This window comes from Urocampus carinirostris, chromosome 13, assembly GCF_059441175.1.
Source record: "Urocampus carinirostris isolate Australia breed hairy pipefish chromosome 13, RoL_Ucar_1.0, whole genome shotgun sequence".
In the NCBI taxonomy this organism is placed as follows: Eukaryota; Metazoa; Chordata; class Actinopteri; order Syngnathiformes; family Syngnathidae; genus Urocampus; species Urocampus carinirostris.
In genome coordinates, this window is record NC_142361.1 from 40,824,480 (window position 1) to 40,850,169 (window position 25,690).

General features: G+C 42.1%; 1 protein-coding gene across 1 annotated transcript in view; it reads right to left on the reverse strand.

Moving 5' to 3' along the window:
• jag1b (jagged canonical Notch ligand 1b) overlaps positions 1 to 25,690 on the reverse strand; it is a 64,443-nt gene that overhangs the window by 2,643 nt on the left and 36,110 nt on the right. Inside the window, exons 4-23 of the mRNA XM_088350949.1 lie at positions 23,697 to 23,954; positions 20,968 to 21,028; positions 18,579 to 18,829; positions 14,405 to 14,518; positions 13,403 to 13,516; positions 13,214 to 13,327; positions 12,889 to 12,935; positions 11,767 to 11,940; positions 11,123 to 11,273; positions 9,182 to 9,346; positions 7,911 to 8,024; positions 7,726 to 7,839; positions 6,009 to 6,122; positions 5,023 to 5,139; positions 3,575 to 3,602; positions 2,845 to 2,930; positions 2,037 to 2,150; positions 1,863 to 1,972; positions 821 to 1,054; positions 44 to 184 (exon numbers count right to left, since the gene is read on the reverse strand). Of these exons, the coding sequence (XP_088207075.1) occupies positions 44 to 184; positions 821 to 1,054; positions 1,863 to 1,972; positions 2,037 to 2,150; positions 2,845 to 2,930; positions 3,575 to 3,602; positions 5,023 to 5,139; positions 6,009 to 6,122; positions 7,726 to 7,839; positions 7,911 to 8,024; positions 9,182 to 9,346; positions 11,123 to 11,273; positions 11,767 to 11,940; positions 12,889 to 12,935; positions 13,214 to 13,327; positions 13,403 to 13,516; positions 14,405 to 14,518; positions 18,579 to 18,829; positions 20,968 to 21,028; positions 23,697 to 23,954 (2,621 nt within the window). The remainder of the gene's footprint in view (positions 1 to 43; positions 185 to 820; positions 1,055 to 1,862; positions 1,973 to 2,036; positions 2,151 to 2,844; positions 2,931 to 3,574; positions 3,603 to 5,022; positions 5,140 to 6,008; positions 6,123 to 7,725; positions 7,840 to 7,910; positions 8,025 to 9,181; positions 9,347 to 11,122; positions 11,274 to 11,766; positions 11,941 to 12,888; positions 12,936 to 13,213; positions 13,328 to 13,402; positions 13,517 to 14,404; positions 14,519 to 18,578; positions 18,830 to 20,967; positions 21,029 to 23,696; positions 23,955 to 25,690) is intronic.

Sequence of the window (25,690 nt, forward strand, 5' to 3'; positions counted from 1 at the left end):
ACGGCCGACGGGCATCCGGGAAAAGCGAGCCGGCGTAACTCACGATGCAGACGTGAATCTCGTTGGCGGCGGAGAAGGAGGGCTCGCAAGCGATGGAGACGGAATGTTCCGAGGAGAAGTTCTTCAGCAGGTACAAACGTCGGAGCTGGTGGCAAACGTTCTCCACCGTCAAACTCTGAACGCCCTGAAGAGGAAACGAAACAGAGAATGAAAAGAAAGCTTGAGTTCGACTTTTAGGGTCTTTTTAGGGTTTAAATCGGGGTCATCGAGTCTTCAACTGGATTCTGCTTGAAACGAGGGGATTGAGGTGTTTTTAGGGATTCAATTGACAGTTTGGGCCTAAAATGAAGTTTCTGCTCGATGCAATAAGATTGGACGTGGCACTCCAGGGTGAACGCATATTTAAGACTTTCATGGGAAAAATAAGACGAGAATGTCAGGAAAGTTCCAAAATTTATACTAATAGTGTTATGAAAACAATGCACTGTAACGAGAAATGTAGCGATATCACATTTCCAAGCAGTTCAAGTGCTCAGGATTTCCATCAAAGCAGTGTTTGAGCTCCATATTAGGGTTTGAAAGCCCAAGTAGGGTTTCGGCTTTACATAAGCGTTTTCTAGGGTTTCCGATTAGGGGTTGAAACGGGGCTTTCAAAGCATTTTGTGTTTTCTGACTTCAAAAATACGGTGGGCTTCGGTTTTATATTAGGGTTTTAAACTGAAATCGAGTGAAAATAAGCTCGGATCAGAGGATGGGGTCGCGGCGCAGCCATTCGGGGCCAAACAAAGAAAGCGGAGAGCATTTCAAATAGGGAACCGACCCTGGTCAAGATGTCCTTGTTGAAGGTGAGAGTGACGTTGGCGCAGCATCGGTCCCGGTCGTCGGCTCGGCATCCGGGCAGGGGCGGCGAGGGCTCGGAGCGCCAACACTCGCCCATTCCCAGGCAAGGCTTGACGAAGCAGTGGCCCTCCCTCACGGGGAGGCAGTTCTGGCCCGGGGGGCAACCGCCCCTGGAGGGGGCCCCCACGCGGCACGTGCCGGGACCGCACCGCATCTGCAAAAAGCGCAGCCAACAAAACGCTTGAGCGTCGGTTAAGAGCGTAACGGCGCCTCCGCTGCAGTAGGGGGCGGCGACGCGTACGTCGGCGTGACTTTCTTTTCTGAAGAATTGTCCAGGAAATTACAATTTATAATTTTTGTAATCCGCTGTTGGCAACCCTGAAAACCATCATCTTTCTAAAGTGAGTTCACTTTTTTAATGCAGAGAAAATATATCGATGTAGAACTTTTTTGGAATCACTATTTCTGTTGACTCAACATTTATGAAATTTCTTGATTTTTTTTCTTTTTTCATTTCAGTAAATAATTATATTTTTTTTAAATTATATATGTATATATAAACATACATGTTCAGTGGTGCATTAAGGTTCGGTTTAGTTCATAAAACCAAAAGAACCAAAATAAAAACACAATTTGGGCTGTCTGTTTACATAAAGTAATTCAAGTATTATTTTTATTTTTTACCATTCTGGGAATTAAAACATATATATATATGGAAACGTATACATTTCTATTATTTTTACCGTATTTTACCTCAGACTAAAGATTTACAAATGATACAAAAAGGAAAAAAACGATACTTAATATAGAGAAAAGGGAAACGACAAGGAACACAAAAATGACACAAAGGAAAAGTGAGATGAAAAGATATGTAAAAAACACAACTAGGGAAAAGCAAACTATGATTGTTGTGTACAGTGTACTTGAAATCAAATTAGATAAATGAACGTAACCCTATTTTTTTCCTTTTAAAAGCGCCGTCGTAATCTTGTCCCCGGTCTCCTCCCCCCCGACGGTCATACCTTGGTGCAGGCCACCTTCCCGTCGCTGCATCGGCAAGCGTTGCAATCCTCGTCCCATTCCGCGCCGTCCCCCACGGCGCGGCCGTCTAGCGAGCAGGATCTTCTCGTAGCTGGTCGAAGGAGAGGCCGTCAGGTTGTTGCAAAAGTTTCGATCGCGATCGAGGGGAAACGCACCTTCTCGGCAGCGGGGGCCGCTCCGGCCGGGCGGGCACAAGCATCGGTAGCCGTCGATCTCGTCCACGCAGGTGGAACCCGCCTGGCAGGGCGACGATTGGCATTCGTTGATATCTGCTCGCAAAACAAAAAAAAAAATGGCGTTCGCTCGCTCTCAAATATAACGCGGTCGTTCAAAAAAGCCGTCGTCAATAAGTACGACTACGATCCTGCAAACGAGTGACGAAGCGACTCGAAACGGGCTGGATTTACTTCCAGATATTTTTAAACTATCATCTGGCGGGCCGCAGGTTTGAGAACCGCCGCCTATTTGAACTCTACTTTTAAGAATCGTAATAACACAAAAATAGCGGTAAAGACCTTTTATTTCAGAAATGCTTATCAAACTGGTAGAATTTCCATTTCTAACCGACACCCTCTTTTAACGTCGTTGAGACCAACCGGGAATCCTAAATCAGAGCCGACGGAACGCAAGGAAATCCCCCCAAAATACAGACGCTACGTGTGACGTTTTTTTTCACTCTGATGTTCGTTCGCGTCTCGGATTGTAGTTTTCTAAGAATGAGCATCGGCTCGACGTCCTTTCGGAAAAGCGTCTCGAGAGCGCCCCCGTTATTTTCGCCAAAAAACACACGCTCGGACGGCCACGGTGACGCAGGAGGGACGTTTGCTCCTCAAAGACAAAGAAAAGCGAACACCTTCGAGAGGTGGCGCAATCGTGGTCAAAGAGCGCGACCGTTTTCGACCCCGTCCCCTAGGGGGCGCCCGCGAGGCGAGGCGGCCGGAGGCGGGGCTCATCGATACTCACTGATCCGGCAGTCGGGGCCGGCGAATCCCGGGGCGCACTCGCAGCGGTACCAGTTGTCTCCGTCCACGCACGTTCCGCTGTTGTAGCTGGAAGGAAAAACACAAAGCGTTTTGACTTCTGAAGACGAAAGAAAAGCCGTTCCGACGCGACTCCGACGGGGGTCTCCCAGCTGAGAGCTACTTTTTCTTACCGATGAGCGCAAAAGGCTGCCTTTCCAAAATAACACGCTACGTTACTACCCGGTAGACGTGATTAAAGGTTAAAATAGGCCCAGTCCACCGCTATACATCAGCACAGTGAGTTTTCCTAGAAAATCACAATGAAAAGTGCAGGCAACTCAGGTGGAGACCCCCATATCCACGTTCTTTTTTTTTTAAATCCATAGCAAGGTAAGTGCCATTATTCAATTTGGTATTTACTATTCATTCCGGGTTTTTCTTTTGCAAAAGCCTTTCACTTTTCGTTTGATTTTCCCAGAAAGAGGGAAAACGCCCTCTTTTAAAAGATACAAAAGATTTGGACAATTACAATGAGTTAAAAAAAATATGCACAAAATAGAAAAAAAAAAGAACCGTTTGATGTAACGTGCCAGAAAAGAAAATATAAACAGGAAAGAATAAACAAACGGCGTGGGATTCTAGTCTTCCCTCGCCATGGAATTTGAACGACAAGCCCTTTACTAAAACGAGCGTGGACGACAACGACCGCGCCGTCCTGGAAGGCAACTCACCATGGGTGGGGCCGGCAATCGTTGGTGTCTGCAAGGAGAGGAAGAAAAACGGTCAACCATAAGAAAATGTCCGCCACGTCATGTTCAAACACCGTCTGAATCCAACAGAAGAAAACATGAAAAGGCAGGGAGGCGCGGGAGAAAACGTAACACAACCTCGATTGCACCGGGCAAAATAAACATGAAAGAAAGGATATGTTAGAACCCGAATTGGCTTACACTGACCCAAAAAACATGAAAGCGAGACGATGCGGGAAACGACGGAACGGAAACCGGTTTGCACGGAACAAAACATGGAAGGAAGACGCCGCAAAGTATGATGTGACAGAAACTAGCTTGTGCCGGGCAAAATATAAACATGAAAGGAAGACAACGTGGAATATTTCGGAACAATAACGAGCTCACACAGAACAGAACATGAAAGGAAGACGGTCAAGCATGATGATGGAACACAGTGAGCTGCGTTGAACAAAACATGAAAGACCATATTGGATCACGACAAACACGGTGCCGACCTAAGCGCGGATTCCAAGGCCACTATGAGGCATGTGTAAAACTTTGGACTTTGGAACGGGTTCGGATCGGAAGGCGCGGCCAGATTTTCCGGGGCTCGGAATTTCCCGGGCTCGGGGAGGCCGACGGACACGTCGCCGTTTGGCCGGGAACGCGACGAGAAGGTTCGGACGAGCCGGGAGAAAAAAAACATCTGGTTCCTATTTTGCTCAAGTTGATCCCCCCCCTCTTCTTTCTGGACTCACGGTCAGCCTCTGCCATTTTCTGTCATCGGGGATAATGGGCAACAAATAATGTCCAAAAATCACGTTTTTTTTTTTCATCTATACACGAAGCATTCAAAAAGTGATCTGCTCCGGAAGCGGGATTTGATCCGCATCAGTCAGAAAATGCCGTCATGGTTCATCCCTCTCTGACATCGACATCAAAAAGCCTTTAATGATGTTCTTTAGGAGTCTGAAAATGGCCAAAGAGTACAAAATTCATCTTAAAAAAGACATTACGATTTAACTGTTGCCATAGAAGGCTTTCGTCGTGCGAGCGAGGCCGGAAGCAAATGACTTCGAAGGAACATGTGTGTGGATACGGTTAAGCCCGTTTTGTCACGCGTCGATACTGTATTGTTCGCTGTGGCTTGCGATGATGCTAAAGAAAGAAGATAATACATGATGACCGGGGAAACAAAGCTCAAGACTATGGCGTCATCCTCCCTACAATCAGTTTGAGGGTGTGACAACGGTGGCAAGGGAAGTTTAAAAAAAGTTTTCATTTGGATTCTTCGTACCCCCCCTTTGCATCCACCTGCTACCCCACTGTACCAGCCGAATTCACGTCCCAACTACGGTAAATCAATGGTTATTTTAGCACATATATTACACATACATAGTTCATAACATGAGGTTTCCATCCCTCACGACACGGAAAAGGCGACTTACTTTGCGTGCAGGTGGGCCCCTCCCATCCTTCCTTGCAAACGCAGGTGAAGGATTCCCCGGTGACCACGCAGGTGCCTCCGTTCTCGCAGGGGTTGGGGAGGCAACTGGAGTTCTTGGCTGAGGGGAAACAAAAAGGAAGGCTTTAGTTGTGTCTAAGACGCTTATCAGAAGCAAAATCCGCTCCAAAGATCACAAGGTGTTGTTTTGACTTCGGATTGTTCCGGGATCTGGTTCGAAACGGGGAAGAAATATTGACAAATATAGGACTCGGAAAGAAATCGACACCTAAAGAGGGGACTCCAAGGCAATTGATTCCGACAGCGATGCATTTCCTTCTTCATTTTGTTTTATCTTATTGCACCATTTAGATTTTGTCAACTATTTTGTTTATTTATTGCAGTATATCAAAATTATATATATAAAACCTATTTTGTTGCAGTATATATGTTGTATTGCATTTTGTCGAGTAGTTTGTGTATTGTGTCATGTATTTTTGTGTGTATTTCGTCCTTTTTGTCATTTCTTTTGTCACAAGAAAATATTACTCAAATCTATAGGAGCGTCATACGCTTGTGACAAAATACACGCGCAAAAAAATGACAAGAATAGAAGCCAAAAAATGTGTGGAAAAAATGTACAATGACAGAAAAATACCTGGAAAAAAAAAATAAGTACCGAAAGAAATAGATGAAGAAACACAAATAAACGGCATTCACAGTATGTGTTTTGGTATCGCCGGATTTCTTGCCGCGTCCTTTTCTTTCTATAGGATATAGACGGCGGCATATCGTTTTGGCTTTGGACCATTTGGACCGGGACGCTTTCGGAGCGGCGACGCGTGCGTCAGAAAGGAACGGAAGGGGACGCCGAGCGCGACGGGGGGATTTTAGCGAGCCTTCGTCATCGCCCACGGGAGGCCGGAGCCAAGAGAGCGCGGACGGACAGGAAGGCCGAGATGCGACAAAGGCGTTTTTGTGCGGACCGACCGATGTTGCAGGTGTTGCCTTCCCATCCCGGCGAGCATTTGCACTGGAAGGCGTTTCCCTCGTCGTGGCACGTGCCCCCGTTGTTGCACGTGGCCTCGTCGCACTGACTTTCGCCTGAGTGACAAAAAAAAGGCCACGATTTAGCGCTTTCTTTTCTTGATTCATCTGGACTTTCCCATCACACTCATTGGTCGACTACACATTGTTGTTGAAAAAAAAAAAGGATTATTTCTGTTGAGAAAAAAAAAAAACACCCCCAAAATTCGATTAAATACATACTAAAACAGTGTGATTTTGTGTAAAACAAGCAGAAAAAATGGGTCTAAATGACCCCAATCATTGGGTTGTACCATTGATGACCCAAGCAAAACTTGAAATACACGCCGCTTAATACCATTCTCATGGTATTCTTTATAAGACAACACACAAACTTATTTCAAAATAAAGCGCAGCAAAACTCAGTTTGCTTGTGTTTTACTGAAGAACTAAAATTTTTGACCTAAGTGGTATGAACGTGTTAAGGCTTCCTGTACAATATCTGTGCCCACACATTCTCATGGTGTCAGCCACCAGGCTGTACTTGTACTGCCCAAGACGCACCACAGGAAATGCTGGCCATACCGCCCCCAGTGTGCATCTGGTAACCACCCAACAGCCCCTCTCCATGACATTGTTTCTCAAGCGGTGGGTCGTGGACCCGTTTTCAGTGGGTCACTGTCCTTTGCCGAGCAAAATAATGCTAAGAAAGAAAAATAACGAAGGGTCACGTCTTCCCCCTGGAGCTCCCCATGTTATATGTGGAAGTGTCCTTGGGTAAGACACTGAACCACTAATGCCCCCCATAAGCAGGTTAGCGCCTTACATGGCTGCACGGCCGCTATTGGAAAATGAGGAGCACACTGTAAAGCGCTATATAAATGCAGATCATTTCATCGACAATAGATGGAGAAAATGCTCAGCAAATCCAAGTTCATTTTCAAGTTTGCTTTGTGCGATGCATCTCACTATTTAGAGTGGCAGATGTTACCAAAGTGAAATCTTTTGGATTTCATTCAAAATGCAGCCGATTGAGCTTAAAGGGGAACATTACAAGACACTGAATCCCTAATGCCCCCAATAAGCAGGTCGGCGCCTTGCATGGCTGCATGTCCGCTATTGGTGTGCGAGTGTGTGTGTGAATGGGTAAGTGTGAAGCACATTGTGAAGCGCTTTGGGAGGTCTTCAGTGACTTGAAAAGCACTATAGAAATGCAGACCATTTAGCATTTAGCATCTTGATTATCCTCAAAACGTTTGGAGGCTGACTCCCTATCGGTGCGTGAGTGTGTGTGTGAATGGGTAAGTGTGAAGCACATTGTAAAGCGCTTTGGGAAATCTTAATTGACTTGAAAAGCGCTATATAAATGCATTAACCATTACTATTTTGTTTTAGTTTAGCGTGCGATTGTCTTCAAAAAAAGCAAAGAGGATCTCTTTCTGGTTTAAACTGCACAATCCTTTCATGAAATCCATTTGAGAAGCGATTGGTCAGTTCTCTGTCTGTCATTAGGGTCGGATCCACCGAGTAGAACCGCTGCTCTAGAGCGAGGGCAAAACCGATTGCTTTTGAATGAAATACTGATGGGAAAGTACTAACAAGCGTGTACTCTATCCGTGTGAAAATCGCAAGCTTTCACAAGCAGACGAAAAGTGGAAAAAAAGGTGTAGGGCGGTCTTACGGGAGTTGCAGGTTTTCCCCTTCCAGCCATTCTCGCACTCGCACAAGAAATCCGTGACCAGGTCCCGACACGTCCCGCCGTTATGACACGGCTCGGCGCCGCAGTCGTCGATGTCTGAGGGCAAAACGAGGTTTTTTTTCCGGGGGTCGGGACGCCTTCCGCACGTGCGAGGTCGGGGTACTCACTGATCTGGCAATGGTCCCCCTCCCAGCCGTCCGCGCAGATGCATTGGTACACGCTGACTTTGTCGATGCACGTGCCGCCGTTGCGGCAAGGGCTGCTCTCGCAGTCGTTGATATCTGAAACCGGACACTCGGATATGACATCGATCCCAAAATCGGTTCGTTGAAAACTTAAATCCAAAGCCTTAAGATATTTACTGTAAATATATAAAGTATATACTGTATGCTTTGAAAAACTCTTATTGTGAAACTGATCACACATTCCCATCATAATTAGATCGGGACCCAAAACCAGTTCAAAAATTGTACCATCTACGACTTATAACTTGTATCAAATGAATCTTAATAACTTGTTTCTTGGCTCATTTTACACAATTCGACGGCATTTGGGGGGGTTAGCACATGTTTGCCATTGTTTTTAATAGATTGCATTTTTTTAATCAAATGATGGAATCTTTTGATGATTTTCAGGCAAATGACCATGTTTGTGTTTTAGTTTTTTTTAATAAATAGGATTCATTTTATGGAGTTACTTGACACCAAATGACATACTTTTGGGTAATACATGTTTGCCTTTAAAAATAAATCACCTGTTAAAAAAAATACAAAAATCTATCCAGTTTTGAGGGTTGGAGTTTTAAAGATGAGTTCTAATCTTTTATCACTGGGGTTGGGTTCATTTTACACAAGTTGACATCATCTCGACGGCAACTACATTCTTTTAATAAAATGATCCAGTGACCCATATTTTTAAGGTTGTATTTTTGTCCTACAAAATAACCTAATATACTGCTGGTGATTTATTTTTATCGTCTTTTAAATGGAGAAAAAAAAGTGACAATAAGCCAGAAGTTTGGGTTAAATGAAACCAAGGCATGGACCAGTACACTGTTGACCCAAGTTGAGTTCCATTTGATGCAACCAATTTCCGAGTGTGAAAAAAGCACAGACGATTTTTTTCATGTTTTGAGCACTCGCATTTACCACGTAAGGGCCTTCATTTCAAGAAGGAGAGAGACAAACTCAATTTACAGTGAAAGCTCGTTGATGGCAGTGGTTAACAGAAATCTATGAAGTTGAAACGCTAGACAATCGAATATTATACACAGAAACCAAAGAACAGCCTCAAGCATTTGTTTTCTTTCTTTACTGAATAACTAGAGTGCCGTCAAATATAATAAGCAGAGAGACTGATATGCCAATTAGAATGCAAATCGGTCAAGCGGCGTAAAAAGTCAAGCGCGTTTTAGCAAAAAGTGTTTTTGGCGTCTTACTTTCGTGGCAGTACGTCCCCCTGAATCCTTCTTGACACTCGCAAGTGAACTGTCCTCCCGATTGGCTGCGGCATCGTCCGTGGGGTCCGCAAACGTTGGAGGAAATGTAGCGCTCGCCTCCCGGCGTGCTATTGGAGGCCACCGCCACCGTGCAACTGTCGATCACTGCGCCGAAAGAGAAAAGGAGTGACGGTGCTTTCCTGTGACGAGTTCCATTTTCTTTATTATCGGGTAAGAGGACAACGGGGGCGTTCCAGTACAAGCTTGACCTGTTCCAAAGTACGGCCTAACTGCAGTCCGTTTTAAGAATACAGTAGACCCCGGGATACAGCGTCCCAGCTTTGCGATGTGGATGTTTTTCCAGCCCCTCTTTACAGCATTTTACCCACTCAATAAGATTCAGGAGGTCCCACCCCGGGGAAAGCCTGATCCCCCGCTGCCATCGCCTTCCTAAACAACAGGCCTCGCCGACCCATTCAATCAGTCTACCCTCATCGTCATATATGTTTGTAATTCTGCTGTTTGAATTGTGATGCGATGCATGTGATTTCCACCCCCCGGTACAGTCTGTGAAATTGAATTTACCTAAGGGGACTGATAAATTCAACCTCACGGAAACCACATCAACAAAATCCACAGCCACTCCGCATTGAAATTCTTTCTCCTGGTTTAATCAGGTCAGCCCGATGTAACCGGCGAACGCTTGACAAGAGCAGAAAGAATCGTGCTGCCTGATATCGGACTCAGCGGTTGGTCCCCCCCCCTAATTAGACGCACAATGAGCAAATTCATCCAAGAGGAAAACGAAGCATTCGCCCACCACGTTTTTCTCAGGAACACACAAGAACAGTTCTATTCACTTTTGGACGGAATTTGGAGGGAATCGACGGAAATAGAGCAGGGTGTGCTCCACTTAGCCAAGAAAAGTGAAATCGGGAACACAGCAGGAGTGCTCAGATCTCCTTTTACTGTCAATTCCAGACGACAAACCCCGTCTTTCTTTCTACATTTGAAACACTAAAGCTCACAATAGCATGCAGCTTTTGGGGCAGAAGGTTGTCGACGGCAACTTAGAACACTAGCTAGGGCCTCCCCGTGAATCTTCCCAGCTGTGGTGCCCACGGGGTGGCACTTCCCGCCCAATAGCTCAGCCTCAGTACTGGTGCAGACCAGGGAGTCAAACGGTTTATTTAAAACAAAACATGGCAATTTCTGCCAAGTGCTCTGAATGTAAAAATGAAGAAATGAAAGTGAAAACAGCAGGGAATAACTACAACTCCCTATGGTATAGCTAAAAGACTCCTCATCTAACTAGTGATGCACAAAGACTCAAATTAAGACACCTGTGCTATCACAACAGAATTTACACATGCGGATCCATGTGACTGATCTTTAGCTTTTCCAAAGTGATAAGAGAGGAATCCAAGCATTGCAACTACTATATAAAAATCTGTATACCTGCTGACACCAGATAATGATTTGCCCAACAATTATCTAACTGATAACAGCCTATTATACCGTCAGAGTTCTTGGCCCGATAGGAAAAATATACTCGATAATTATTCAGCAGCTGCCACACAAAAATATTCAATAAGCTGACGTGACCCGTTATAAAGATTCCAAGCATTTCTGCTTTGGGTTCAAATATTTTAGTGGCGATTTAATTAGTATTGACTGCTGCGCTAGTTAGTTAAGATTGGCCGTGTCCTAATGACATCACAATGTGTTACTTTTCTGTACCAGACATTTCCCCAGCATTTTTTTAAGAAATAGACGTGAAGGATTTCATTTTCATGGTTCTGTCTCGAAATGCGGTGCGGCTTGTACAAAACAGAGTTGGGTTTCTTAGCTTAAATGTGCGCGCGCGGCTTTTAATCAGGCGCACTCTTTAGTCTGGAACCGTTGTTTAGAAAGGCATGGAGGCGGGACCTAGAAAGTTACCTTTACAGGTGTTGGTCCGGCAGTGGTCCTTGAGGTGAGAGCAGTTTTTGCCCTCGTAGTCTTCCGGGCAGGCGCAATAATAATCGCTGACCAGGTTGAAGCAGGCGGCGCCGTTCTGACAGGGATCGGGCCAGCAGTAATCGATATCCAACTGAAGCCGGGAAAAGAAAGAGAGGTGAATCCGATGGCCCGCATACTTCGGGCCTCGCTCGAAAAGCCGCAACGTCCGACGCGCCGGGAAAGAGGACGGAGACGTGCGGGACTCGCCTCGTCTGGAACGGGGTCCGCTCCGGACGCAAAGACGAAATCTGTCAGGGAGGCCGTGGCAGTCGGGCTGCCACTAACAACTACGTTCATATTCGAGGAGTCAACGACTCTTGAAACGGCGTCTTCTTAAATCAAATGCACATAAAGGCCTTATTTTTAGAATCCCGAATTCAGTGCTGTTTCAAGGATTCGCGAAAAGTGCTCGAGACAGAGAGACTATTGTGCATGAGCAAAGACTAAAATCATGTAGAGATGGAAAAATGTGTCCGGCGGCGATACTCTGCGAGGGAATTCGTCGCAGACAATTTCTATGATCCGTTTTTGTCAACAAGGTGTCGAAATCGTTGCAATAAAGGTGTCGCCGCGAGGGGCCTCACCTGGCAGAGGTTGCCGGAAAACCTGGCGGGGCAGAGGCAGTGGAATCCGTTGAGGCGGTCCTGGCAGCGCCCGCCGTTTAAACAGGGCGAGCTGGCGCATTCGTCCATGTCCCGTTCGCAATGTTCGCCGGCGTAGCCTGCCGGGCATGCGCAGCGGTAGCCGTTCACCAGATCCTGGGAAGGGGACGCGAAAATGGCCGACAGGCCGACCGAACATTAAGGAACAGTCTGTTATTTAAAATCTTTCATGCAGCTTACGGTCAGGTGCAGCTTATGTATGTATATATATATATATATATATATATATATATATATATATATATATATCAAAAGCTGTGTCCCCCTAGTGGGAGGTGGCTAGAGTCTTTTCTGATTCTTTTCTGGCAGTTGATACAGAGGAGGGGATTCCCAGCCCCCTCGCCCAACCCAACTGATGTGTTGGGAGTCATTAGATGAGCAAACCCCCCAATTTCAACCCCTAATGCCGAGTGCCAAGCAGGGAGGCAATGAGTACCAATGTTGTAAGTCTTAGGTATGACCCGGCCGAGGCTTGAACCAGCGAACTCCCAGTCTCGGGGCGGGCGCCTTACCCCAAGGCCACTGAGCTGGTTTATGTATGTATTTTTTTTTTTTTCATTTAACAATGTATTGGGCGTGTCTTATAATCCGGTGCGCTCTAAAATGTAATTCATGCGAAAATGTTTGGTGAAAACACTTTCTCCATTTTTTTGCATCTATGCAATATTTATAACAAAGTTTTCAAATTTTGTTGTTGCAAACATTGAAAAATGTCAAGAATAAAACCACTTATCCATGCTTTGCGTTTTGGCTTTTAAGGAATGTTTATCATGTCAAACGTGCAAAAATACACATTTATCATGTGCATCAAGGAAAAAGGCAAAAACCAGAGAGAAGCGTTTTTAACACTATCGGTCATCGTTATCAGTGGTCGACTCAAGAGTGGGAAGCGGTATCGGTTTGACAAAAATCTGGTAAAGGGCGTAGTAGTTTCAAGTTCCAGAATAGCGATGAGTGCATTATGAGCAAGCGTGTCTGGACCACACGTCTGGCACCCCCAGGCGAAACAATGGCAGAAAGCGAGCATGACGATATCAAACCTACCTTGCAGATGCCGCCATTTTGGCACTGGTCCACGCAGTCGTCGATGTCTACGGAGGGAAACACCACAAAAGAAGCGTTTGGTGTCAATCCATACGTGAAAGCACTTAATAATATGCGTGTCAGTAGCAAGCACACTCCATGGCAAATTCCCTTTGCAATTCCCACCAAAGAATGCATTCATGTCGTATCCCAGGACACAAACTAGTTATGTTTGAAAAGGGTAAATCTGGCAATGCGAACCCCTGCTAGCAAAACGTCATATTCGGGATCGAAGCAATAGATCGAGGTTTGGGAAAGAGATGAAAACTAAAGAGTTGTCACTTACTGACGTCGCAGTTGTGCCCCGTCCAACCGGGGCTGCACTCGCAGAAGTATCCGCCGATCAGGTTTCGGCAGGAGTTGGCGTTGACGCAGGGCTTGGCGTCGCATTCGTTGGCGTCTGCAAGAGGAACGGCGAGGGACGGGTCGGCGTTTTCCCAAAACGGAGAGGAGCCGGAAAGGAAAGGGGACTCACCGATCAAGCAGGTCTTGCCGGTCCACTGCGACGGGCAGAGACACTTGTAGCCGTTGACCAGATCTTGGCAGGTTCCTCCGTGATTGCAAGGGTTGGGGGAGCAGTCGTCCACATCTGACAAAATGTGGGGACCGTTCGTGACACGCTGTAGATTTCGATTTATTTTGCCATCTTTTTTTTGTATCTAAATGTTAAAATGTATTGAGGAAACTGCCATCGATGCAAATAATGTATGCGTAATACCATCTTTAGAGTATCTTCAGATGTAGAGAGTGATATAGATGTATAGAGAGAAACAGAGGTGTAAAGAGAGATAGCAAGACTGATGTTGAGAGAGAAAAGTATAGAGAGAGACGTACCGTATAGCAACAGTGTGAAAGCTGTTTAAACGGAGAAAGATGAAAAAAGGAGAGAGAAAGATGCATAGAGAGCAGAGAGAGTAGAGTGGTTGAGCGAGAGAGCTATAGGCAGATAGTGTGAAAGATGTATAGAACAAGAAAGATGTATAAAATGATTTCAAAACCCTAACTTCTAACCGTAACCATACAACAAATACTACCCCTAACTTCGTTTTTAACCCTAACCCTAGCTCAAAAACCCATTTTGGAACCACACTTTCAGTTAAGAACCCTAAAATGGAGCTAAAACCCAAGTTCTTAACCCTACACCTACCTCAGGCTGTAACCCTAGCCACAACCCTGTTTCAGAACCCTAAATTCAGTTAAATACCATAATAAAAAGCCTAAACCTTAGTTTCTAATTCTAGCCCAAATCCTATTTCGGAACAATAAAATACATTTAAAATCCTCATTTGAAGCCTAAACCCGAGCACCTAACCCTAGCCAAACACCTAACCAAAGATCAACAATTCCAAGCATTAACGAGTGTTTCGCCATAAATTCAAGCACTTCTCGAAACCTTGATAAAAACAACATGAAAAATCAAGAATCTTCAAGGATTTCAAGCACCTGTACGAACCCGCCGTACGGGATGGGGACTCACCGATATCGCAAGAAGGTCCGCTCCATCCGGGCACACATTGGCACTCGTAGCCGTTGCTGTTTTCCTGGCAGGAGCCACCGTTTGAACAGGGATTGGACAAGCAGGCGTGTTCCGCTACAAGGGAAAAAAATAACCTTAAGCAAAGCGTCGGACTGGTGAGCCACACCTACAATATTTTTATTAAATGGCGTTGAAAAGAAAAAGGCAACCACCCGGTACCACCCTGCCAGCGTTTCTCGTGGCAAACACTGTCTTCAACTCAAATCCTTCTCTTCCTCACCATTTGATTCAGGATTACAATCACGGAATGGCATTTCCCACAATATTTTTCGACCCTCACCCAGATTGAAACACTTGTAGTTTTCATACTGCGCTGAGCCACCTGAAGCAACGATGGAGCTATGCCAGGATGCTCTTCCTGGATTTCAGCCCTAATCCTAACACCAACATCCCAAAGATATTCATCGAATTCTTTTGGAACATACTATTTGCAACAAACCCAGGTTTACTGATTGGATTGGGAAAAAAAACCCTAACCAAAAAGTTTTGTTTGGCTAATTTTTTTCAGGGACTTGTTTCGTTTACTAAACTTGTTACGGTTTATTTGATTTTTTTGTTTCTCAATTGTTTTTTGTTTTTGTTTTTTTAAATCAATGTGTCTTCTTCCTTCTATCAATTGGTTTTTGAAAAAATATTTTTATAGAAACAGATATAATAAAAAAAAAAGGTTTCGTTTTTTTCAATTTTTGGGGGGGGTTAGTATTTTAGAATTGAATATCATTGTAAAATTGAAAATGGCCATTTACAAGGTTACATACCACAGTGCAAATTAATAGGTTAAGTGTAATAGTATAAACATAAGTCATATCAAATAATAATAATAATAATAATAATAAACTGAATCAAGTTACGTATAAACAGAGCTGTGGATTGGTAGCTTTACAAATAATGCAGATCATTTAATTCTATAATAATTGTCAAAAAAAGAGAAAAAATGTTTTTATTTTACAGATTTTGCCCATCTTGGGTTCATACTTCTTACTGCACTGAGGCACCTGCAGTAACCAGAGAGCTATTTCAGGACGCTCCAACAGCTCGACGTTTAACACAAACATCCCGAAAATCCCGATTCGATTCCAATTGAAGTTCTAGTTCTTTTTGCAATATGACCCTTGCGATAAAACCAGGCTTCATTGCATTACTTGAGTCACATGCAAACAAAACAGTGGCTTGCTAGATTTGTTTGTAAAGCAGATTATTTCATTGTACGATTTCTTCAGGAATCATGAAGGTTTCCACTTCATGGATTTCGCCCGTCTCAGGTTCATACTTTCTACTTCCGCTGAGCCACCTGAGCAACCATGGTGCCGTGTCAGACTGCTCTTCCTGGTTTCTATATACAAGCGGGTTTGTGATGGGGAAGGTCCCAAAAGGAAATCTTTAGCCCAAGCTGAATAAGGAAGTAGGAGTACATCCTCTGGGCTCCAGAATGTGGACGTGGGCCCCCCTCTGCACGATTTCCTGACATGTCTGCAGTTAAGCTCTCAGCAACCGTCGGGCTGACATTTCATGAGCGAGGAACCGTCCTCTCCTTGTTAAGTGTTTGCAGCGGGGCAATGCTACAATCACGCTTAGTGAAATGAGCTGCTTTTTAGGGTGGGGGGAGGAGGTCAACTTGCACAAGAGACTGGGCTTTATCTGATTGCACGCCTTGAAAAACGTGAGATCAAATCTTCCATCCACTCCGCCATGGTTTCATAATTGCACATAAAAAATGGCTTCCCGCAACACAATTTAGCAATAACAAAAACACTTGTTTCCCACGATAGAATTTAGCCAGAAAAAGTCAAGAATAGGACAAAATTGATTTCCAAAGTGCAATAAATACATTAACGAATAAATGAATAAAATATACTCGTCCCACAAGACAATTTAGCAAGAAGAATAAATAAAAGAAAACTGGCTTCCCATAATTGTTCAAACTAATTCTATAAAAATAAATAAACTCCAAAAATAAAAAAATAGAATAAAACTAAATGTCCATTATATCATTTTGAAATAATACAAAAAGAATGGTAATCAAAATAAAACAGAAACAAATAAGAATCAAAGAATCAAAAATAAGAATAGAAGAAAACAAAAACAACACATGACAACAAAATTATATATTAATAATAACAACAATGCATATATCAAAGAATATAAAAAAACAAGAACAACTGGCTTCCGAATAAAAATGATATCGCAAAGATCTAAAATAAAAATATACATATAAATTAAAAATAGCAACCGGTTTCCTACAATATAATTTAGCAATATACAAATAGATAATAAAAAAGATGGCTTCCCAGAACACAATTAAGCAAAGAATAAACAAAATAAACGTGTGCGACAACACAATTTTGCAAAAAAAAAAAAAAAAAACTTGCCTCCACAATAAAATTTAGCCCAGAGGGGAAAAAAAAGTGAGAGACAGCAGTTACATAGTTGCAAATTCTGTGCCCACGTTTGCCCTCGCTAACCCAAAACAAAAATCAAGAGCACTTTATTCCCTTGCCAATATGAACCTAATTATTCACGTGTTAAAAAGCAGTTCAAGGAGCTGGCCAACAAAGAACACGGCAACAAAACCAGATCAAAACCGAGATTAAGCATTCAAATATCAGACAAGATCGGGCAGATTGTGACATTTCATAACAATTATGATTGCTTTGAGAATTCACGTCAGAAGGACACACCCTGGCTTTTCTGTCGAGTCGGCAAACATGATTACATAAAGATCTTTTCAAGCCCTTCTGCCTGCCTGGACAATTTCCGAAGACAAAACCATTAATCCGAATCACTTTTGTATTCTGCAAGCTTCGTACATCAAATTCAAGCACTTTTAAGGACCTTTAAAGACAATGTTTCCATTTCTACAGTACCGTTAAGAATCGTGTATTTTGCAATCCACAAATACCTGCTCCATTTACATCTGGGAATTTGAATCTCGCTTGTGAATTTTGTTGGATCCAAATGGCGGATATATTTTTTGTTTGAGACAATTATCTCCCAATATAGGTGCTGGGTAAAAACAGCAGTAATACTTAGCTTACATTTTCAGCTGCAGGAAGTTCTTCCCTTTACAATTCACCACTGGGAAACGTTACCTTCCTTTTTTGCATGGCCCATCATAAATGTCTATGATTAACAAGAAATCCTTGCACTAATACACATTTCTTAGGGCTCTGTTTAGGTGCAGCATTCACTGTCCTGTAGGGGGTGATGACGCCTCAAAAGACAATGCCGTACCATCTCATGCCAGCTGCAGTGAATGATGGGGAAAGAAGAAATGCAATGGGAACGCAAAGAGCACATGAGAGCACTGTAGGTTTTTAAACAGACTTCTAGAGAAACGGAGCAATAATTTCAAGCATTTACCCCAAATTCAAGCATTTGAAAAAACAACATACATTTAAGCATTTTCAAGGATTTCAAGCACCTGTACGAACCCCGAAATGAGCTTTCCAAACTCCCCCCTGCCTGTTTGGACAGCTTGCAAAACAAAATCATCAATCTTAAATCGCGTTTAGATTCTAAGAGGAAAGTTTGCAGAGTGACAGGTAAGCTGACATGTTTTCTAAGCTTGGTTACAGAAAAAGTAGTTTTTTTATTTTTTATTTTGCAATCCCGCTTTAGACTTGACTCAAGTTGCAGCTTGCAAGAACGATTTTGGCAGGCAACATTGACACGCAAAAATAATTTGCCAGCACTGTTGCTACGGAAACGTTTTGTATTCACGTGAAAAAAATGTTTTTTGGACTCATTTTCTTTCACGAGCTTCAGTTCTTCTATTATATATTTTGGGGGTTTCTCACAATTATTGTTTGTTTTTCAAAATATTTTTTTCCTGTTTTTTCAAAATACGTTTTCCTATTCTATAAAACCTATTTAAAGAAAAATGTTTTTCAGTTTTAGGGGGGAAAAAAAATCCAGACAGAAAATATCATTTGAAAAACAAAAAAATAAATGAAAATGACCAAACATATCAGGCTGCACTTGCCCAAGACGCACCACAGAAAGCGGCGCCCTTACGACCTCGATGGTCAAAGGATCCGTGAACTCAGAATACGAGTCCCCTTTTCCCGACATTGCGCGATAGCATTTTCACGGGAGCGATAACGGGCGAGCCCACCTCTTTCGCAGTTGGCCCCCGAGTATCCCTCGGCGCAGGAGCACTGGTACTTGTCGGGCCCCGTATTGATGCAGGTCCCGGCGTTGAGGCAAGGTTGGCGCGTGCCGCAGTAGTTCAGGTCCTTGTCGCAAAGATGGCCGCCCCAGTTGGTGTCGCAAAGGCATTGCCAGGGTTCCACGCAAGTGCCGTGCACGCAACCGGGGTGCACCGTGCACTTGTCGCAGTATTGACCTTGCCAACCGTAAAGGCATCTGCGCAGAGAGAGGAACGGGATTCGTCAGCACAAACAGATGATCAAACTGCGGTCGGGGCAACGATTCCGACAAGACACCCTCCTGACCGATAATGCGCAGCTTGGCAAGAGGATGCCACCGGGCTTTGGGGATCCCTGTTCCCATGAGTTCCAAAACCAGAAAGAAATGGGGAAAAAAATATTTCTAAAATGAAATAGGATATTACTATTTTTTTTTTCTTTTAACAAAAAAACAATAATACTTTAAAATGAATCCAGAAGAAAAAGAATTAGAATAAAACAAAACATCAACAAATGATCCCCAAATCTCAGCATAAAAATGCTTTGCAAAGCCTAAATTACCCATTGCTCCCAATCTGTTTCAGCGGCTGCCCCTGCCCGCAAGCATAAATGGAAATTTGAGATCTAAACACAGCCACACCTGTACGCAACAAAATAAACACGAATGAAAAAAAAAAATATTCAACACTCTGAACTCTTGTTGGGCACACAAGCACTTACAAGAAAGCTGCCGGAATTCAAAAGAAAGAAAGAAAGCTCACACTCCCCGTTCTGGATTCCGAACCAGAGTCAATAAAAGTAAAACAAGGGTGGGCAAACTACAGCCTTTGATATAAATACTGAAAATATACCACCACAGTAATGCAGTAATAAACAAATACTACTACAGTAACAATACACTACAAATATGACAAACATACAAATACAGTCAAATTACAGATATAATAAAGACATACTACAAAGTACTACTATGCAATACTAAAGACATTTTACAAAAACACATCTTAAGAAATACTTCAAAAGCATTTTACAGAAACACTATAAGAAATACCATTACAGTGATAATGGGATACAAAAAACTACTTGAAATATAGTACCACAAAAATACTACTAGGGAATACTACAGAAATAATACTAAAGTGTGAATTTCCCTACGGGGATGAATAAAGTATCTATCTATCTATCTATCTATCTATTTAAACACTACTACAGGAATCCTAGAAAAACACTTCTAAGGAAATACTTTGAAAATACTTCTTCTTTCTTGACCTTGAAAACACAACATTCAAATTCAAGCATTTTCAAGGATTTCAAGGACTTGTACGAACCCCGATGAATGAAAAACTTGGATTTTTTTTCCCCAGAATGAGCCTCTCGACTCCAAATAGTTGGCCACCCCCGCCGTAGAGGTAAGAGGGGAATGGGTGCACAATACCCGCGCGCCGATACACATCTGAGCCCGGCTCTTCCTCCGGCTGTGTGCATTAGGAAGCCATTAGCGGCGCAAACAATTCCCTTCCAGACCCCAAAAACAAAAACACGCTAAACGTTAGGCCCGATTTCACCGATAAGGATTGCCTGATGAGAAGAGTTCCAAAACACAAAGTCTGGTTTTGTGGAAAACGCTCGTCACTTATCTAAAGGCAACAGAGCCGGCTGCTTTTTTAATGTGCGTGTTTGAGCAAGATGGCCGCACAATCCATCGCTTTACAAAATATTCATGGCGTCACTTGACAAGGGCTGATTCATACTAGACTTTTGTGCCACTTCATATTTGCCCCGGCACGCAGCGAAATCGTAATGGCGTCGCTAGGGCCGCGTCAATGTTTAGCACGCTAATTAGCACCAATGATTAGCGAATGAGGTAGCGCTAATGACGCTTCAAGTCCTCAATGGCAGCAAATGAGTTCATGCCAATGACGTTTATCGTGCATCTAGCTAGATTTTTGTTGATTTTGCTAGCAACATTAGTGTCTGTACTACAAGCCCCAGCGTGCATACAATTATAGCCAAATATGTATGTATTTTATTTTAGAGTTTTTTTGGCCATTATATTTTGGCGATATTTGTTTCATTTACCATTTTTTTTTATATCACCACTTTTATATTTGCCGGTCTTTTCTATTTATACAATAGGTTGTCATATTTATGTATATATATATATATACATATTATATTGCTGCTACCAATGAATCACAACAAAACAACCTTTTGGGATGGATTAGCCGGTAGAATGTTAACACACGTCCTAGAACTAAAACTCGCAACGTTTGTAACCTCAACGATCAATAAACCGAGCAATATTTAACAAAATACAGGTCACGCAAAATCAACAAACAGAATCCAACCACTTACGTGCATCCGCCCGGCTCTTGACACGAACCATGTTCCGTGCTGCAGCCTTGCCTGCAGATGGCTGAAAAGCAAGAGCAAACAAATACATTAGTTTCATTATTATTATTATGATTATGATTGGATGTATCATTGTTATTTTTATGAAATCCATCATTCATCTAGCAAATGAAAATATTTTTTTTGCATCTTGTTTCCCAGTCATGTAAATTATTATTATCATTATTAAATGTAAAAACTATAAAAAATCTACTTTATTGTGCTTTTGTACTCTAGGCATAAAAAATGAAAATCATGCTTATTACTTTTTGTCACCAAGCAACTAAATGCATTTTTTCCCAAGCACTTATTCTCTGGGTATAAATATTATTATCCTGATATAAATATCCCTTGTCGCCTAGCCACTAAATTCAAACTTGAAATTATTTTTGGTCTTTTGGGCATGAACATTATCGTTATTATTATATGTATTTCTTTGCGTGTAACGCGCACCCCTTATTTTTTATTATTAGTCGGTATAAATGTTTCACATTTTCTTAGTTCAAATGAAACATTGGAAGTGACATTTTTGCATACTTGGGGCCACGATTACAATTATTTATTGATAATGTTGACTAGGAACACGATAACAACATAAAATTGACAATGTATTTATTGAATGCCCTTGAAATTACAAATAGTTGTTACCCTCCTTGTGCTTTTTTTGCCTTTATTTATAATTTTCCGGTCGACGTTCTGTTTTGTCCGTACTCTAACATTTGTATCTGGTACCATTAATAAAAATTGTGTAAGAATGAGAAACAATGGAATGCCTTTTTCCGTCACCTTTATCAATGGTAGTCTAGTGGTTAGAATTTGACACTCTCACTGCCGCAACCTGGGTTCAAGTTCCACTGTAGCCAATGTTTTGCGATTGTGGTCGGCGATATTCTTGCCAAAAAGTTAAAAAAAAAAATGTGCGTTATATGCTCCTGAGTTGAGTTGCCAAGTGGCAAAGGATATTTATATCATAATATTGATTTAATAATCATAATAATTCTGATTTCTCAATTCTTGAAGTGATCTTTATCACCTAGTAACTATTTTCTTTAATTCTCTAAGCATGACTTCACACGTTTTTTTCTCAATGTGATGAGTCACATGTTGTCACTTTAAAAGCAGAAAATGAAGACAAGTGTTGATGACGAAACCGCAATGGAAATAGAAGGGGATGGGGGGTGGGGGGGCCGCGGGGGTGCAGTATTGCGGTATTTACGTAAACAAAGTCTCCCATTCAGTAGCCTTGACCAGGCAACCGTGAGTCACAACCGGAGCCTTGTCGAGTTTTTTTACGAGCCATAAATTTATTTGCCTTTTTAAAGGGACGTCTTTATACTTTAGAAAGTGACTTAAGCACAAACTTAGTATGGAGCGACGATCGCTCTATATGTAGGAATGAAAGTAGGAAGAAACAATTAGCTACAAATATATACCGCGGAAATAAATCAACACTTTTTGTGCAGAAGTCTGGGGCAATAATACAAAAGTTCACTCACCCCTTTTATCCTCCAAAAACGTGCAATTAGAACCATACACAGGGTAGGATATCCGGATCATACTCATATTTTATTCCTGCAGTCCAAATGATTAAAATTGGATGATTAAGTCTAATTTTTCTCTGCACAACTGCTATTTAAGGTCAACAAAAACATAGTGCCAGAAAACAAAAGAAGGAAATTATAAGTGTAGTAAATTCTTAATCACAAAGATGAGAACCACCAGGAAAAGTATGTGTGTGTCTGTGTGCGGAGTCAAACTTTGGAACAATTTACAAGACCAGATCAAACAATGTCCAACGATTCATGTGTTCAAATTTATGAAGAAAATGGCGTATGAGTGGTGCGGGAGATTGGGAATAGTGCGTCTAGAACTATGGTTACCTTTGTGTTATTGTTGCTATTCTTATATCATAACCGTTATTAATATTATTACAATTGTTGTTATATCATTGGTGTATTTAATAGGGAAGATAAAGGGGTAGGTAATATAAGCATTTGCTTCCGACAACCCCTTTTCGAACATATTATGTAACATTATTTTGTTGTTGAGTTATTGTTTTTGTTCTGTTTTTATTTTTATGTTCGAATTAAGTTTTCATTCATTCATTCAAACACTGAATAGATCATGTCATACCTGAATAGATGACAATATTGCTATCCATTCATTTATTCATACATTTTGTCTTTGATTTTGTCACATATTTGAATGTTTATTTTGAAGTTCATTTTGTTGTGTTGTGTGTCTTTTATTTTGTCGTGTATAGTGTTGGGCGCTGTGTCTTGTACCGTGTCGTGTTTCTGTCATTTCAGTATTTTAAGTCTTGTATTTTGTCGTGCATTTTGCCGTGTATATTGTGTCGAGTTTTATTTCGGCATTTTTTTGCCATGTATTGTGTCATGTACTATGTCCTGTATGGAGTGGTTTATTTTGTTGTGTTTTCATCATTTATTTTGGCATGAACGCTATCGTGTACGGTGCCGTGTAAACTGCCGTGCAATGCGTCATGTATTGCGTCGCAAATGAGGTCATGTATTGTGTTGTGTATCGTGTTATGTATTGCGTCATGTACCTTGTCTGTATTCTGTCATATATGTCAGCTCATATTTTGTTGTGGTTTATACTTGTAGGTATTTATGTATAAATTATTATCCACATATGCCAAGATTGGCGCTATATAATGAACTTCTTCTTACCCGTGTTGCATTCAGGTCCCGCCCAGCCTTCCAGGCAGGTCTTGTTCCCGTTGTAGTCGCAGTTGTAATGTCCGAAAAACTCGTCTCGCGGCCGGCAGAACTTGTTGCAGCCGAAACCGTAGTAGTGCTCGTCGCAGCTGACCCGGATCTGGTACTCGAACTGGGCCACCGGCCCGTTGTGGGTCAGTTTTTGCCAGTGGGGGCTGGGGTTGATCATGCCCGAGTGCGACGATTTCTCGATGGATTTCCCGTCCACGCCTACGAAGACACGTCGTCGAATGTTACGTTAAGGCAGGTTATATCGACAAAAAGGACACAACCTTTCTCTCGAAACAGTGTCAACAACTTGGCACAGACGCAATGTTTGAGAGGGACCACATTTCATTGTACCGTGATCTAATCTGTTTTATTGCCTTTTTTGATGATACTAACGGGACCCAAGCAAGTTAGTGAAAAGGAAAAGTGGAAAACAGGGAGTGAAAACCATAAAATAGCAATACATTTTGGATTGATGAATAGGCTAGATTGATGTATGTATGTTTAGGTATGCATGTGAATTTTAATAATCAACAGCCACATTGAAACTGGAGATCTTGACAAGGAAACAGATGATAATGATTAAGTCTGTTTAATTGCCTTTTTGTCAACAATAATGGGTCACAAGAAAGTACTGTAAGTAATGAGGAGTGGAAAAGTGTGACAACAACAATCGAGTAGAAAAAGAAACGATAATGTCTGCCATCAAAGCACTGCTTGAAGGAAGAAAGCTTGTTTTATTTGTATTTTTAATAGTAGTACATGATCCTTTTTCATTTAAGTAATTATAGTAGTTTCGATTCGTGTTTCATTCACTTTTTTTATGTGACTATTTTAAGCAGTTTCAGAGGGCCAGGTTACATGCGATGTAGATAGATAGATACTTTATTCATCCCCGTAGGGAAATTCACACTTCCAGCAGCATCCCTGCGCTAAAAATAAAACAATAATAAAGCAAAAAGAATGCAATACAAAAATACCCAATGTAACGTGTTAGTACCCGATGTAACGTGTTATATAGAGCATCTATATAGTGCTACACAGAATACACACTGCAATAAAAATATGGTAATATGCAATGTGGGGGGTTGAGGTTTAATGTGGGCTTTTACTCCCCCGGGTGGAGTTAAAGAGCCTCATGGCATGAGGAAGAAATGATCTCCTCAGTCTGTCCGTGGAAAAGGACTGTGACAGCAGTCTGTCGCTGAAGCTGCTTTTCTGTCTGGAGATAATGCTGTGTAGTGGATGTGATGAATTATCAATGATTGACCGCAGCTTTTCCAGTGCCCGTCTCTCAGCTACTGTTGTCAGGCTGCCCAGCTCTGTGCCCACAACAGAGCTCGCTTTTCTCACCAGTTTATGAGATCTATGGCTCCCCAAAATTTAGTGTTATCGAGGTTGAAATTGTAAATCGGCGACAAATATATCATATAAATCTATATATTCATTCAGTTTTAATCATCACAATTTATTGGTAATACAAAGCGGTTATCACTTCAGATTTTTCAGGTCACAATATAGTACATCATACAAAATAATATTGCTGAAATATTAATCTATATCTTCATTCAGTTTTAATCATCACATTTAATTGGCAATACAAAGTTATAATGCCTTCTTAAGGTCCAATTGTTTGGTAAAATGCACCTTCATAAGCTGGTGATGTGTAGCCTCCATTATCATCCCCCTCATTGCGTAACCAGGAATATCATTGAGTCCATTTTGGCAGAGAAGTAATTTTCTTGCTAGGAGTATTCTTTTGTTTCTTTTCTTTCGTCGAATCGTTCGCTTCAACATACGTGTTTTCCTTGCCTCTGCGATCTTCCGAAGAATTTCTCCGCTGTTATTTCGTGCCGGAATTATTGCCGTTGTTATCGCTTTCTGCATTATGTTTCGACTTATTACTGACACCGAAGAAATTACCAATTGTTGATTTGCACCTAATACGAACTGTATTT